The 17,799-nt window shown below is 32.6% G+C and overlaps 1 protein-coding gene and 1 long non-coding RNA gene across 5 annotated transcripts in view; both read right to left on the reverse strand.

The window, feature by feature from the left end:
- The window catches only part of LOC132705296 (E3 ubiquitin-protein ligase goliath-like), a 61,569-nt gene that overhangs the window by 4,311 nt on the left and 39,459 nt on the right, over positions 1–17,799 (reverse strand). For all 4 annotated transcript variants that reach the window (XR_009619377.1, XM_060675794.1, XM_060675793.1 and 1 more), the window contains exons 5-7: positions 2,738–2,855; positions 274–345; positions 10–92 (exon numbers count right to left, since the gene is read on the reverse strand). Coding sequence is in view for 3 of the 4 variants with exons in the window: in XM_060675794.1 (XP_060531777.1) it covers positions 10–92; positions 274–345; positions 2,738–2,855 (273 nt within the window). In the remaining variant the exon portion in view is untranslated. The remainder of the gene's footprint in view (positions 1–9; positions 93–273; positions 346–2,737; positions 2,856–17,799) is intronic.
- On the reverse strand, positions 15,261–16,700 carry LOC132705347 (uncharacterized). Its single transcript, XR_009619395.1, has 4 exons — positions 16,629–16,700; positions 15,994–16,574; positions 15,631–15,859; positions 15,261–15,576 (listed from the first exon to the last, which is right to left on the reverse strand). It is a non-coding gene; the product is annotated as an uncharacterized LOC132705347 (long non-coding RNA).

A 17,799-nucleotide genomic window follows, 5' to 3' on the forward strand; every position in this document is an offset into this window, starting at 1 on the left:
TAAACTTACCCACAGGGTAAGATCCTCAAGGTATCGTTTAACTTGTAAGGTTCTAAGCAAACCGCACAGCATTCTCCATCACCTTGCATCTCCTAAAATATTGACATTATTTTAAGGTAGTTCTCAGGATCGTTTCATTTCTTGTTGAATATTCGAAAAAACCCTTCATGAAAAAATGTCTTTTCAATAACCAAAGGAAACTCGTTTTTAGCTTGTAAATATCACCTTCACAATATTTTAATTAAATAATTGTTTTTAATTACCTATACTCACCTTGTCGTCAAGTTTTAAGTGCTTAGTCGGAATTTTCGATAAGGCTTTCTTAGCCGCGTTCCCTAACTTGCGCTAAAAGATATATTTTGATATTAGATTTCATTAAAAGTCATGTTTGCATCAAATTATGGTTATTACAGTTATTATTATAATAATGGTGTATGACATGAATGTACATTATCTGATATCTATAGTACCACCGAAATTAAACTATAATTCAAATTAGTTCAAATGATGCTCCTGTAAAATTATCCATAATTATCAACTTATTTAGTATACGCAGGATGTCCATTTTTACTTTTTTCCGAAAATTTCAAAACAGAGACACTTCGGCGATAAGCATGATTTTGACCTTTTCATTTAATTTAAATTTACACGTATTTTGAATTGCAGTGCCGTTGCTCCATGGAGGATAAATTATAGGACACCCTATATATAGATTTAATTAACATGTGGTATGGGCCAGGTAATGCAACCAATTTTATGAGGTAATTTTTATTTACAGGGAGACTGGCAGCAACGGGTATTATTTTCTTTGTCATACAAATGGCAAATAAGTGAAATAGGAGATTATTTTATACCATTTCTCAATTTTTCTAGCTGTCTGGGATTAATGGTAAATCGTTTGCTAGAGGATACTTTTGTCACCTCCTTTGAATCGTTTAAACCTTCTTTGAATTAAGTGGTTGTGATATATTTTGCCTACAATGGCGACAATCTTATGTAAATACAATTTTAATAATTTGATACTCGTGTTATAAAACATTTTTTTAAAAGTTTATTTTTTTGGTAACTTTACATATAGGTGCAATATTGTGGCATATTACATGAAAAGATTTTGTTTAATAAAAAATAATAGCTAAGCCAATTAATTCATTTTTATTATATGATTATTTATTTTATTATATTTATGGCAATTATTTGGAAATAAAAAATTAACAAGCAAATCAAAAAATGTATCTATTGATTCAATTGCAAGAAAAATTTATTATTTAAACATTTAAAATTGCAATATAAATGTGTGCAATATAAAGGTTTTTTAAAAACTTGTCGGACAAGCCTGACAAACCTAAAACTCCTAAAGACGGTATAGCAATATCACTTTTTGAAGATATTATAAACCTGTTATAGACTTGTTCGACGCGTGTAAATTACTCGTAATGCAATTTGGGGCGACTTTTTTAACATATGCGATGAGAGCACAATGGTCAATTCTATGCCGTTTTTTGATTTATGGTTCCTTGCCTTAAGGATATTTACTTTATTTTTCTTAATGGTTGGATAAAGATTCTCTGATTTTTTTTATTAAAAAAAAAATCAAAAATCATTGATTTTTTTATTTTCATTGATTTTTTTTTATTTCATGAGAATATGTATTTCCCGTTTTTTTGTAGCAATTATAAAATATTTTAAAGCCACTGTAAACAATACAGTACAATATACACGCTAAGTAATCGTCAAATATATATGAAAATATTAGTTAACACCCGACGAAAAGAATCTGACTTTAGAAACAATTAATAATTTATATGGGAACACTGTACTTTTACCATTGGTAATAAAGTTGAATGCCAGCAAAAATGTATGTTTCCTATGACATAATAAAAAACGTAAATGGAATATAGTGGTCGACATGACAAAAGGATGAACCAGAAATTGAGAAACAGCAACCAATAATAAAAGAGTTCTGTGTGAAATTGCTTCCTCAGCGTCAGTAGAGCGAACTGTCAGCACTTTTGATTTTCTACACCCATATATAAGGAACAGGGTGGGGATAGAAAAAGGGGGAAAATTAGTATATTCGTTCCAACTGTACAACGAAAATGCAGATGCGTAAAGTGTATATTACTATGTTATATGTCTTTTTTTGTGAGTTGTATTATATTTTTTATTTGTGATATTTTTACGTTGTGCTTTTTGTGTTGGTCTCAATAAAAAAGATTTTAAAAAATATGAGTTTGATTTTGATCATGTTTTTAATGCTGATTTAAATCACTTGATTGAAATCAGCTTACGATATCAAATCAGTATTAAACCGTAGGATTTACAGTATTATAAGATTATGAATAGTTCATGAAAAAGTTATTATTTAAAATATACATGAAATCATAAAAAAGGACTAAATACCCGAATATTCAATGAGGTTTTATTACTTTACAGCTTTTTGAAATAGATCATAACCAATACATTAAATTTAGCAAACAGTGCAAATGCAAAAATTTAAAATTAAAATTAGGTCACTTTTATACAAGATGTTCGGAAAGAGAGTGGGCGGACTGGGTACAACCAAACTTTTAACTGCTCCGATTCATTTAATAAGCTAGACCAGGTAATGTGTAGTGCTATATGTACCGTTATTAAAATCATCAAACTATGACCGAGTATCTACACCATATTATTACCCGTTCATTTAGCGAACCGAATCAACCATATGTCGCAAATCCGATGGTCGATGAACACTCACCGTAAGTTTGTCCTTGGTACGGATGTACCTGAACCTCTGCACGTAGTAGAAAACGAGCCACGTGAGAGAAATTATCATCAGAACAATGAAAGTAATGGAGACGAACAATACGGATGTCCTGCAAAACAAGAAAAAGTCCATTCAATAAAAACAACTCTGCACATAGTACATAGTACCTTTTCAACTCTAGTTAGTAACAAAATGGCCTAAATTGGAATTTCAAGTCATTCAAATATAAATAATGCAACAGTTTTTTAAAATAATGATATTAATTTCAATATTCTAATTCTAAATTGAACAAAATTGGATGGATATGTTTCAGCACAACGCCAGATATATTATTACCAAGATATTTTATACGTCACTTAACTAAAACGATATTTGCTTTAATACGAGATTGGAAGCACTTTAGACCAAAATTTACTGGGTCCATAGGGCGAAAGATTAAATATGAAAGATTATATTTTTATTGTTTTTTATTTAAAAATTGTACAAAGAAACATGGACATATGACAATTTTCAAAATAACCCTTTCACCTTGAAAAGATGTAAAACCATTCACTCCGTTAATGAATTAACTCGGAGAAAAGTTGGTAATACTATTAGTAACCATTAGGTTTGGACAAATTACTGAATAAAGTTAATTAGAGGGGAATTTGCATGATGCCCGTGTCTCTATCGATTTTCTCCAAACCCTAATTATAAAAACCAACTCCAGTGCGCTTGTAGCATATCATTCACTCTAGTAGTTTGCGTAGGTATACATTGCGCACAAGTTTTCCTCACGAAATATAATTTCAATTTAAAATGTTAATAGGGTGATTAAATGGAAAGCTTGTCTTCATTTTTGAGCAATACAAAACGCGCTTTCATTTGGTTGTTGCTTTTTGCTTTATTTTAGTGTAAAATTTAGGAATAGGAATCAATTCTTTAGTTGGAAAATGGTTTAGTGTTGGAATTTTGAAAAATATGTTAGTTCATTACATTAAACGTTATATGTCACTCAACCATTTAATTAAGAATTAAAAAATAATAAAAAATGTTGGAAAAAATGGTCCTATCCTCCCTAATCCAAAAAGTGCATTGACTTCATAATGTGACCCACATTTCAAATCACCGCGTCCAACCGTTTAAAATTAATTTCTTGTGCCATCCGGTATAATAAATAAATAAATAATACCGTTATTTAAAACAATTACAACAATTTAGGGCACAGAGTATTTGTTTTCAATACAGGAAACAAACTAAAACAAAGAATGGTGCCAAAACAAGGCCAAAAAATATTCCAATTTAATTTAGATAATCAAAAACTGGAGAGAAGAAAATTGTGAAATAAAGAGATATTATCTTCAGACAAAAAAATAACACAAAAACCTAATTTCCAACTTAAATGCTCTAACGTTACCCTTTTTTTATATTGGGGGATCTTGTTATAACACTGCACGGCATGGTAGCTAAAACACCTCTTAAATAGAGCTGTTAATTACAGCGGGCGCGATACAGACTACTACGTCGGGTTAAATGCCTATGGCCGGTACCAGATTTAATTAGAATAATAATCAAACAGGGAAGAGCTCGATTTTTTGTGAGTTTATATAGAAAACAGCTAGTAGTCGCCAAATTTAGCCAGTCCATAGCAGTAGCAGTAACAAATATAACACGACCAAAAATATAGTGCATTTATTGCTTTGACGTTTTAAGTATTTTACAGTACCTTAACCGCAGACCTTCGCAGGACCGTGGTAAAACCCATCCCAACAGATGTTAAATCTGTATTAAGTAGGTCTTCCCTGAGGTGGACCGTAACGAATATTTGTAGAAACTTGAAATTTTTATTTGAAAAGTAAGTGGACCGTTTTAAATTTGATTAAGTATTGATGCTGCGCGGTATTTTCGAATAGGTAGAAGCGTTTATTTTAACATCAGGTGATAAGCATCGTTCTTAAGAGTTTAATCTAAATTGCAATATGCTCCTGTATATTACGAAGGTATGTGACTGTGATCCTTCCACTAAGTATGTATTTATGTACCTCATCTTCGAGCTTCGACCCTGCGTGGAAGTTTTCACTGAATAGTTCAAAAGGTAACTTACCTGTACTCTATTGATCTTACAAGTAAATTTGAAAATAATCATTTTTGTCTTCGATTTGAAAACAACAACAGTCTTTCTTACGACTACAGATTATATTCGCGGCAAAGGGTAAGTTACCTATACTCTATTGATCTTCCAGGTAAGTTTGAAAATAATCATATTTGTCTTGTGTGCTTGTCGATTAACAACATTGTTCTTCTTGTATTTTTGTGTCTTCGATATGTAAACAACAACAGTCTTTCTTAGGACTACAGATTATATTCGCGGCATATAAAGGTACCTCAAAAGAATACAGATAAATATTTATTAGAATCTTACAATTAAAATGTTTTTGAAGGTTTCTGTTTTTTAACACTTTAAAATGTGGAGACCGTGGAATGAAGCAGATGGTCCCCTGTTAGAAGAAGACATGGCAAACAACGCAGAATTTGAAGACGAAGTGGAGATGGTAGTCGAACCCAATGATAATTTAGAAGACGAACTACCTCAGCAAATAAAAAACCCATCCATTTGTTTTTGGATGCTAAGCAAATTGAATGTTTACAATTTTATAAGAAATTCAGAAGGGGGAGTAGAAACAGCAATAAAAACAAGTGACATGACCTTTCGAAGTGAACTTAAGAAAAATTGTTGCAAATGGGATAGTCAAGAGGAAAGTGAGAGAAGATGCTAGTACTTCGCGAGTTTTTAAAGAGCAACACGCAGATCAAATTAGGCGTATAATCTGCGTTTATACAGTGAATAGTGTTTTAATCCTAGAAGAACTGCATAAAAATGTACTGACAGACTTAAACATTAGCTGTACAAAAGAGTCGTTGTGTATTTATTTGAAGAAAATGGATTTTCAGTTCCAATCAATTAATAAAAGTCACGTGCTAATGGAATCTCAAAGACTTTCGCGATGGAGGGTGGATTCTTTAAATACAATTGAAAAAATTCGAGAGCAAAATAGACCAATGACGTATTTAGACGAAAACGTGGTTCGATGCTCACGACACAGTAAAAAAAAGGATGGTGTGATAACAGTAACAAGTGTATACTAGACGTGCCGCCTACAAATGGAAAATGCATAATACTTCTTCATGCTGGGTCCAAAAATGGTTGGGTGGAAGATGCGTTATTTCTATCTGCCAAAAACCTCAAAGATTCAAGTGTGGAATATCATGAAAACATGACCGCGGAAATATTTGAAATTTGAAAATAAACGGTTGCTAAAACTATCGCCAAATACTGTTATTGTGTTGGATAATTCCTCGTATCATTCAGCCCAAATTAGAAAAATTCGAAATACTTCTTCAAATAAAGAAGAAATGAAAGAATTTCTCTAAGAAAATGATTTATATTTTCAAGAGAGCTACACGAAAAAACAACTTCTGAAATAATTAAAAATAAAACATTTAAATGAAGACTACAAAATCGATTCGATAGCACAACAAAACGGACATGAAATCTTGAGATTACCCCCGTATCAATGTATATTTAACCCGATTGAAATGATTTGGTCTGAGTTGAAAGCGCATATAAGAATAAATAACACTGCACTAAAATTTAATGATAGTACCATAAACGTAATTCGTTCAAGAGGTCGCTCAAATATCAATACAAAGCTGGTCTAGGAAGAAAATATTTATCGAGAACGACAAAGACCATTTTTTAAGTGGCTGATACTTTATTATTATTATTATATTTAATATTTTGTATATGAATAATGATACTATGTAGAAATGTAATGAAATAGAGCGCAATAAATTGTTAGTTTGTACTAATTTTTTTATGTACATGTTCCAAGAATTTCTCGGCGAAAAAGATTGAAAACATACTTGTATCCCGTTTGTTACTGTAGGTAGATAAATTCCTAGGACGGTCCTGGAATGGTTACGGGTAAAGGTCTGCCCGGCAGGAGCTGCGGTTTTGGAGTAATAAACAGTAGGCAAAGTTAATCACGGGGTCGGACGTGAAAGCACTATATTCCTGGTCGAAGTATACATGAGTTTTAAAGTTAGTTTAAAGCTGACCAGTAAACTATTCCACAATAAGCGACTTGGGAAAACACTGAAGACTATCACAAAGCTTGGGTTTTGAATATCTTTAGTTAAATTTTGTTTATGCAAATATAGTGATTTAAGTTGATATAATATGATTTTTGCAATATTTTATTAACATGATTATTAAACAGCAAACTAGAATCAATAAGAGGGCCAACATTTTTACAATACGTCCGAAATATTTTTATTGCACCGCTGTGGTTGTATCTCCGTTTTATTTGCGGACGCGATTGCGATAAAATTTTCTTTTAAGCTTTATCTTCGAGAATTTTGCACTCTATTTCAAATTAAAAGGTCCATTTTTTGCATATTAAAATTGAATTTTCGCAATTTCCTAAAATGGATCAGTAAAATGAAATGTGATTTCGTGAGCAGAAAAAAAATCCAATTTTCGCGTTGGCTTTATAGGTTATAAATAAGTACCAGCAAAACTAAACAATTGCGGTTCACCAAATCACTGAAATTTTCATTTGGCTTCCAATTTTTGTTTTTGTTTAGAAATAGTTCGATGCAACAGCAAAATAATTTGCCTTTACTTTTTCTCTTTATATAAAAATTGTTTTGATAGAATTTGGCGTAGCATTTCAATACGTATGTATCTTTGTTTATATTAAATATAGCGCGATTACATTTTTATAAAAGGCATATATGTGACGCTAACATTCTACATAAAAACAAAATTTAAAAAAATGTAAAAAAATAGGTTTCAAAAATTTTGATAGGATTTTGCGTAGCATTTCGATATGTATCTATACTACGTTATTAAGTATAATGAGATAAGCTTTCGATCAACCAAGATTAAATAAAAATATGTGGCGCTAACAATTTACAATGTCATTCGCGGAAATTAATGCAAAATACACTTCAAATATAAATTTTAAGCTTCTATCCAGACTAAAATTGCGAAACATCGGCGTGGGTCAATCCTCATGGCTGAATATTCACTTTCACATAAAACATTCGTAGCGGCTCTTTTAACAATTACTTATATTACCGAGCGTGTTGTGTATTTTTATCAGTGGCAAACTTTCTTAAAGGCACGTGTAAGTCAAGCGAAAGTTTTACTATCTTTATAAAAATTTTACACATATTCAAAGAGCAAAGTAAATGCCAATGAATTGCGAACAATTGAAGTCTTCGATTACACCCCCAGTAAATGCAACACTCGGGCCAGCCCAAAATGGAACCGAATAAAAATGAGTCCAATGTTTACAAAATTGAGTAAATATATTAATGTTCATTTGCTAAGGTCAACAACTTTAATTTCCTGACTAATCTTTTATTAATTGGTAAGGTCGGGATTCTGTGAATATGAGATAAAACGTTTCCTTTCTGATATCCTAAAACGTAGGCGTTAATCGGGCCTGTGCCAATTATAGTTTGGACCACTATTTTGAAACGTTTTTACTATTATTAGCGCAGGATTCCAGGGCTTCATTTAGTTTATAATATGTTTACTTATAAATGATATTTTGTATTTAATTCGTTATTTATCACTTGTTACGTGGACGAAATGTAGGCCAAAAATCCAGTGCCAATAATAACCATACGCTTTCAAAAACAAAAATCACTTATTCACTTTTATTTCGCTCGTAGTAGTAGTGACAGTAACAAAAATTACCGCAAAGATTATGAAAAATGGCTACAATTTGTTACCTATATCACAATACAACTCTAGCCCATCTTTTTAGGAATATTACCAAAATTTCATCCAACCACTTATCATTCGAACTATAATGAAAGCGGCAATTTTAAATTACTTTATTAATTTATTATTTTATATATATCGAATAGCAGCTCAAATTAGCAGTACCTGTATTTAAAATAAAACAAAACTACCGATTTAAGCTAACACTTTTCCTCCTTAATAATATTCTCGCTGCCACTTGTTTATTTGTTGTTCCTCGAGAGAAGCTAAAATTTCCGTTAGATACTGATTTTTTAGCAGAATTATTTTTTATATTTGAAATTAGAGGATTGCATGACGAAAGAAAATGTCCATATTATGTTATCTACAAAATTTTCTAGCATTGAATTCCCTATACTTGACATCTTTATTTAGTCATTTCTGAGCTTGTTCACTCATATGATATGATTTCACAGAAGTTGATATACTAATACCACGCATAAAACTGTTTTAAGCACGTATAACCATTTTAAGACACTTTTTTTTTAAAAGCTATGTTATCACGCCTTCCTGTTTACTACGAAATCCAGGCTATCGACAAGCTATCGACAAGCAAACCCAAAAATAAAACTTTAATTCGTTTTTAATTTTGCGCCACTTTTTTCTGGTTTTCTTTAATTTTATTTCTTAGTAAATGACATGTCATAAATACCACAAAATGAAATAATTTTGACGAATTTGTATCCAAATCATAAAAAAAATTATTATAATATTGCTAACACAAATCAAATGGAAAAAGTGGCAAATAACCTATACTAACAAAATTCATTATGATTTTTTCAAAAAAGTTTTTGTTTTTTGTTATTATCCAAAATTTCTGAGATTTTGTTTTCTGAAAATATTAATTATTGTTGAAAGGAATGAAAAAAAATATCAAAAATTGCCGAAGAAAAAAATTCGGATTTTATTTGCTTATGACAACCCATTCCTTGTTAAATATTCACCGCAGGATATTTTAATTCAAAAATGATTAGTATTCATTCCAGTATTACTATTGCTTGAAAGCAGAAATGCGCGGGAGTAATACTTTTGCTTAAAAAAAAAGTGAAAACAAGAACACATGCATGAATGACACCGCCGTGATAGAAAAGTGAGGTAAATTATACTATCGAAAAACAGGTCTAGTAATGGGGATTCTTGTCCTCTTGCCCGTACATATATATAAATTGTGTCACTGAAAACATTAATATCAGAATATCTTTTTTTTTGTCTTTAAATACTTATAATAATCTAACTTCTTAGAAAAAGTCATTTCAAATGTTATAAAAAACGGATTCGTCAACAAATAACAGTATAAACAAAAAAAATCTTTCTAAAACAATACGTAGATAATACCAAAATACTAACACATTTTTTATTTCTATCAGTGGTGAGTGGTATACCGCAGAGTAGGGAGTAGAAAAATATTTTAATAAAAATGGAATATAATTAAACATTGGGTCAAAACATAAACAAATATGTGCCAATTTAGTTTATTTTTGAGATGCGAAAGAGAATCGTAGTTCTTCCAGTATGATCGAGCAGATTGTATATTATTTAATAAAGCTAAGTCATTGCTAGGTTTAATCGAATTTAAAAAGTGTTATAAGAAAAGATACAATTATTTATGTAAATTAAAAACGCGAGAAATAAAAATTATCCGACTTTTGCTTACTCACTCGGCCGTCACAACGATTCTACGTTAGCGAGGCAATTGCAATTGCTTACCAATTTTTTTAAGTTTTTTATGCCAATAATCCTATCTCTAAGCAAGGACAAAGTTTAGGACGGTGTATTGGCCGAAAATCAGTGATGGTGGACGAAATAAACAGTTTGCCCTATGCCATTATTTCTCATTGGCTAAATATAAAATTGTCGTAACACAATAGATATATCCACTACAAAAGCCAACCGCGTCCGATTCACATACAATTTAAGAGCGAAAAGAGAAAGGGTATTTAAATGGAACGAACCTAACGTATCGTTGACCCAAATTCGAAAATAAACGTGATAAACAGCATTTCCATAAACGTTATTTTTATAAGTTCCTGCTTTATGCGACAACGCGGAAAATACCGTTGCCGCAAAAACTAATTTTAGTACGCAGCGGCCCCAGCCTTGATTAAACGAATTAGTACGCTATCGTTCCGACGCGATGAGTAAAATTTCTCAAAAATTTTACACATCGCGACCTTTCAAAAGTCAAACAAATCTATTTAGTTTCACGAAATTAGTGACTTTTTAAAAAAAAAAAAAGAAAGTCAAATTAATTATCTTATGTCGATAGCTTAACATAGTTACATTGACTTTTTTTCTGTATTAATCTAAAACTATAGTAAATACTACATAGCATTTAGCATCTAAAGCAAACCAACTTATTTTAATAAACTGATAATATGCTGGAAATTGTTTCGAACTATCTAGAACAGCCGCCAGAGAGCGTAATAGCATTCTTGAAATTTAAATCCTGTGTTGTAATCTAATATTCTTCTTCGCTTTCGGAGAATTGTGATCAGAGCTTCAAAACTCTTTCGCAGCTTTGTCTAACTGTTAGATTAGGGCATGCCCTTATTTGATCAGTCCTGCGTCAGACCTTCGGATAATTATTCGTTTCAGATTATCATCAACTCCTTTTTGTAGATGGCCGAAATATCTAAAAATTCGAACTAGTACTATTAAACTATTCGTGTTCTTTAATGCCCTAAGCAATGACTGCATTATTTCTTTTTCCGTCCGGCGTATTCCCAGGACTCTTCTGCAGCACCAAAGCTCAACTGCGTCATTATATCTGAGGTCCGCAGCTTTCAACCACAATGTTCTGTCTTAATTACGTTTTTGTCGTGTTCAATGTGATGGCACTGTCTCGCCATGTGTTTTGTAAACTTTATACTGTTAATTTAGCGATTTCATATCTACCATTAATAACCTGTGAACAGAGCACCTTCATTGGAAATAAATGCTAACAGAGATGCCATTTGCCCATGCCTTGAATATTTGGTTGATTATACTGAGCTCTATCGACAATCATCACTTTGGATACAACGCTAAGATCATTCATTTGTCAAAACACTCCATCAAATAGTTTCACCCCAATACTTGAAAAGGTTAAGAGAGCATTAAAAAAAAAATAAGGACACCCAAAACGCACTATAAAAAGCTATAAATATTTTATATTATTATAATTATTTTATATATTGCTTCCCTAAATAAAACAATCGGATTTTAAAGCTAACTTAATTTCATGTGGACAGATAGTCAACATTCAATCGTAATAATTAAGTATTAATTATTATAGACATTATAGACGAGTACACTGAAAATATTCCCAAAAATGTGACATTATATGGAGTTTTTTTTTTACTGATATAGGTTACGAAAGAGATATCGAAATGCGGTTTTCATTAGTGTGTAAGACCCTTATGTGGATATCTTTTGTTGCAATAAAAGTATATAGTTGCATTTAATTACTATGTGTGATTTTAGCAAAACGACTTCTAGCAGTTATACAGGCAATCTAAATCTAAGGGCTGCGTTGAAAGTCTAAGAAGAGTCCTTTTCACCAACTTTTAGTTTGACAAAATTCATCCATTCTGAAGTTATTCACAAAATATTTAGACACCCCCACCACTTTCCCTCAAGAGGCAAGAATCTAATTTATTCTAATTTTCAAATAGTGTTCAGTTTAACAATATGTAATATATTATTTCCCAAAAAACGGGATTTAAAATTCAAGAATGAGACTACGCCCCACAGTGGGCCAGGGAAACCCTAGGTGTTTGACTAATTCGTTTTTTTTTTCAATGCCAATAAATTTTACTTAATAATAATAAAAACACATCAAGAAAAATAAAAAATTATTACGAAACACTGTTTAATAACATTACTCAAAATGTACCTTTTACCTTTCACTATTGAAATGCTAAAAATAATAGCAATGTCTTACGTGAACCAAACTTAAGTTACACTGTCGCTCTATAAAAAAAAGAAAACAAATTTATATATTAATAGGTGAAAACTTATAACGAAAAACATTTTTCTATGATTTTTTTTGCCCACCCGGTAAATTCTTTAAAAAATATTTTTATAAAATGGAACAGGTGGGAGCAAGATTGTGTCTTACACGTAACACCACAACATGTTACATAGTGATAAATTGGTTAAGGCTTTCGCGGCCCGTTGATAAGCTATTATCTTGGTTCGAGTTTAAAGGCCGTCGTCGATTGGAATTACTTCCGAGTCTACGTCCAACATCGGAGATGGAAGGACCTCTGAAGAAGCTCGCCACTCGTGCTAGTGAAACGTTAGGAAGTAATTCCAACCGACGACGGCCTTTAAACCCGAATCAAGATAATAGCTCATCAACGGGCCGCGAAAGCCTTAGCCAATTTATAGTTTGTGATCTGCGATCTAGACTCTTTTTTGTGTACGGGAAAAATTTTACACATTTTCCATATACGTTATAATTTTGATATATCGACAAATTTGATATTGGTTCGAACAACCACACATTAAAAAATAAATATTTCGGTAGTTTAAGTAGTACACACATACTGGCCATCCATTATTATATTAGCCAAACATTTAATATCTATGCTGGATAAATATTGAAAGCATTTATTGCACCCATAAAAAATATTGCCTTTCTAATGGGCCAATATCTAATTAAAATATTTTTCTAATATTCCAGATGTAATTTTCGATGGGTCAATTACATTCCTAGAGATAATTTCCGACACGCCACTGAATTTGAAAACTTGAAACTTGTTAGGGCTCATCACTTGGAATTATGCGGTGAAAGACTAAGCGGATAAGAAACAAAAAAAAACTTGTGTGTGTGTGTGTGTATTTTCAAAATTAAGCAATATTAAAAAAAAGATACAATTTTGTCCTAAAATTTCGTTATTAGGGTTACGAACAAGGTTGGGAAACTTGTTCTATATTGCATTAAAAGTAAAATGTTTAATTCAAAAAGACATTGTTATATCTGCGTCTGAATATATCTCTCTAAATAAATATTCTTCACGTATTTAGCACTTAAAGTTATTTCAAAATTGATTTTTCAATAAAGGGCCACTAATGTATTAATTCCTAACTATAAATTTAATGGGCACATGAATCCTCATTGGACCTATAGCTTTAACAAAATTGTTTCTTGATATTGGTAGATACGGTTGACAACATTAGTTAGTTAAGTAAAGCGCATATAAAACGCTTGTAGGAGTTGTCGATTAAGAGAGGTCAAAGTTGAAAAAAACAATTATTTATAAAATTGCCTTGCCGCGCCACGCGGAAATCAAAATTCATTCCGATCGATGCAATTTTTCCTCGTATCATCGGAGTAAGCAAGCGAGCAGGTTGATTATTATAACACTATGCAAATTACTCTTCAAATTTATTCATTTCTGTGCAGAATTTATTATTCACACAGGAGTACGCTGCACGCTGATTGGTTTTACTTTACTATTATTGTCATTTTTTAATTAAATGATTTGAAAACACGTTCTCCGACTATGTACTTGACAGATTTTGACATTCCGAACGTTTTGTAACCGGATGATTCGTTAAACAAAAATGCTAGAACTCGTGATGATGGACGGCACTATAATGTTCACTAAGTATTAACGACAAAAGTAAGCTAACAGATAGTGTTAATTAGATTACCAAACTGTGAATGTTTGAAGATTTTAAGGGAAAGGCGCAATTTGCTTTGACCTATTTGAGAGTTTTGTAAGTTATATTATCACAAAGTAAACCTTATTTATGGAGACCTGAACAATAATGGAACAGCTAAGTTAGTAATTTATTATTGGTGGGCTCAGTCAGTGCGATTTTACTAAAACACACATTTCGGATGATATTTTCCACATTTGTCAGTTCTGGTGGTTACGTAAGCCAATGAATGTATTCATGCTCTTTCGCAAAAATGTACCCAAAAAGTAACAGCCTTGGAAAAAATATAGTATGCCACATATATAAACAGTCCACTGCGCAACGCTCCTACCAAAACAAGCTAGTGACTAAAGTGTCGTTTATTAAACTTGTTGCATAACATACTATTTTAAATTAGCTTCCATTTTTGATTCAACACTTTCTATTATCTGGCGTCAAAATGTTGTCAGCACGAATAGTGAAGTGGTACAAACATGAATATTTAATAGCAAATTTATTAAACAAACAATTGATTCAATTACTCGGTGCTCATGCATAGCCAATTTTAAAAATTGTTTAAAACTTCCCTATTATTATAATAACGTCCACAAAACCACTCTTATAATATAAAAATAAGTGTCCACTATTATTACGAACTCTCCGACCTTCTATGCGAAGCAATTTTAAAAGTTTCATTCTTTGCTGAAAAGTAAATTACTATTATTTTTTAGTATATTATTGCAAAATTGTATAACTAGTTCATCACAAAAGTTTAAAAAGTAAATTAAAAATAAACTATATTGTCAAAACCGACTGGCCACGTACGCGTGCGTAGTTGTCGGAGATAGAGCTCTTGATAAAAACACTAGCTTGAGAAAAAACACTAACTTTATTGATAACACAACTTTCAAAGTAAAACGAAAAAAAAAGACGGCAATCCAAAGGACGAACTGAGTGGTTCACTTAACTACACGAAGTTCGAGTTTGATATAAACATTTTAACTCAATCCATAAATAAAATAGATAATTTTTTGAAAATTTTTGTTTCCCTTACCAACTGTTTTTAATTTAACCATAATGACTTCTGTTCAGCCGGACATAAAAAAACCAGCCGGTAGTACATAACAGGTCAAGGTCAGTGCAAGCATGAGTAACACAGCAATCACAGAAGCTTTGGCCACCGTCAAACATGGCCGATCCAAGGGTCACGTGTCCGTGTATCTGATCTTCAAGGTACATCTACAGGGTAGTTCCTGAAGACCCTGAAGCAAGTCAGCTAAGAGGGACAAAACTTCGAAGACAAGCAGGCTCGTAATTCATTCGTCATCCAGCGCTTGGGCAGAAAATGGCGAAGTGGCTTGGTGTATGGCAAATATGGAAACGTCGCCTATAATCAAACGTTCTTGGTGTATACGTCATCGTGCGATTATTTGTGTTATACTTTGTGGAGTTGAGGACAGAATTTCCATCAGTATTGGGGTTTGACGACTACCTCTTAAAATACTTGCTTGCTTCTATATCGCTGTAGTTGCTATCATTGTTTGCCGGCTCCGAAAACATTTCCCATCCTGACTGAGGCTGAATAAATTCGGGTCCTGAGTAATTCGAGGTTTTCTTCCCCAGATTTTGTAGGCACGTTCTGCCTCTTTCGTTCAGTTCCGCTGCCTTACCTATGGTATGGTTTGTTTGGTTGATTGGTGAACCAATAATAATGGTATATCTACAGTCTCCTCTGAATCCATGCTTCATAGAAGGCCGTAAACTCTGTAATATCCGGGTTATTCGTTTATACAGTATACAGTACCTGAAGTACGTAAAAGTACTCCTTCACTAGTTCGTTGGGCCCTGGTTTTCTTTCTTGCACATTTCTATTAAACGCACTTCCAAAATCCTATAGATAATACAATTCTGCTTTAGACACGGTAGCGACATCTTCCCAGGCTTTGTCTCCGTTTTCATCTAAGAACTTTCTGAACCATAATGCGGCAGTTCCTTCCAGGAATGTTTCGAAATACGCTATTTTAAGCTTCATATCCCAACCAACCCAAACTGTGGTAGCGTTGGTTGGCGGTTGCCAAAGCTTCAGTTATTGCTGTGTTGTTCATGCTTGCACTGAACTTGACCTTGACCTGTTTCGCACTACCGGTTGATTTTTTTTATGTGAATACTTCGTTATCCTCCTCACTTGCTGCTATTAATTACTCGTCTTAAATTAGTAACTTGTATCCTTTCGTCTGCGCGACTTGCGCCTGATGTTTGCTGGGCTCAGTGAACGAGGGTTGACTTCTAATGCTATAGTACCTCGTACGGGTGACCATCGGAATTACGTCTGTGGTACTCTCAAAAACGTAACCCGGCACTTTTTCGTCTACTTTACCAAAGTATCTCAAAACGAATGAAAATGAAATTCCAGGCAAGTGACTTTATTTACTACTATACCATGCGCCTTTGCGAAGGTGACAAATAATGTTTCTAGCATTCTCATCTGTAAAAAATCAGACCTAATATTCTGTCATTCTGTTTACAGAAAAAATTATCGGCTATCAACTCTCTTGTTTGCAGAACCGTAAAACTATCTCAACCCGAGTAACTGAACCCAGAATTAAAAAACTTTACATCCGCTCTTCTCTCTAATAGTGTGCACATTAGAGATATTACAAGTTCCATCACAAAATACACTTCATTACAACCCAAAGACAATGAGTCCGAAAGCAACCATACATTTGCCACTGTTGTGTTTCCTTACATTCAAAACATCGCTAAAAAAAAGATAAGAACAGTCAAATGTTTACTTTGACCGGAATTCATATTCTTGAACTTAATATTCACCTTTTTAGAAATAAACACGGGTTTACATCAAAAGAGGAAACCAATAATTATAATACCCTCAATTGTGGAAACGTTGAATCATCTAGACTGTGGACGGAAGCATCCCAACTCAGTAGGGATAAAAATCTTTAATCTACTATCTACTACCTACTGAAATAAAGAAGCAAGAAACGTTTAAGAACCTTAAAATCCAACTAAATCAGTTTTTTCAAGTATCGTTTGTGTAAATGAAATAGCTAAATCTGCGTTATATAGGCTTTCGAGTTGCCGCTGCATGATAGTATTTTCAACCAAATGAAACACTTGGTAATGCACAAACAATATGGTTTCTATAAAGCACCATCAGTAATCCGGCTTGCTTTACAGAATTCACTACTAAGGCTTTGGACGACGGGAGGCGGGTGGGAGGCAATACAAGTACTTTTCGAAAGCCTTGACCTGTACTGCTCTCTAAACTGGGGATGGTTGGATTTTGTGATAATCTTGTGGCATTCATAAAGTCATATCTGCATAAAGAATACAGTATATGGAGCTCGCTTAGGTTCATGGCTAATAGCGCCGTTCCCCAGGGTAGCAATTTAGCGCCATTGATATTCTTGTTTTTCATTCATGATATAGTAGTTAATATTGATAATCAAATTTTGTTATTTGCTGATGATGTGAAATTATTTAGAATAATTCATAGTGTGGTCGACTGTGTGTCTCAGAATGATTTGGAAATTATGTTCTTGGTGTGCTTCTAATAACCTACAGATAAATGTTTCGCAATGACATTTTCAAA

Source organism: Cylas formicarius, unplaced genomic scaffold, assembly GCF_029955315.1.
Source record: "Cylas formicarius isolate icCylForm1 unplaced genomic scaffold, icCylForm1.1 PGA_scaffold_7__23_contigs__length_41026272, whole genome shotgun sequence".
NCBI classification, from domain to species: domain Eukaryota; kingdom Metazoa; phylum Arthropoda; class Insecta; order Coleoptera; family Brentidae; genus Cylas; species Cylas formicarius.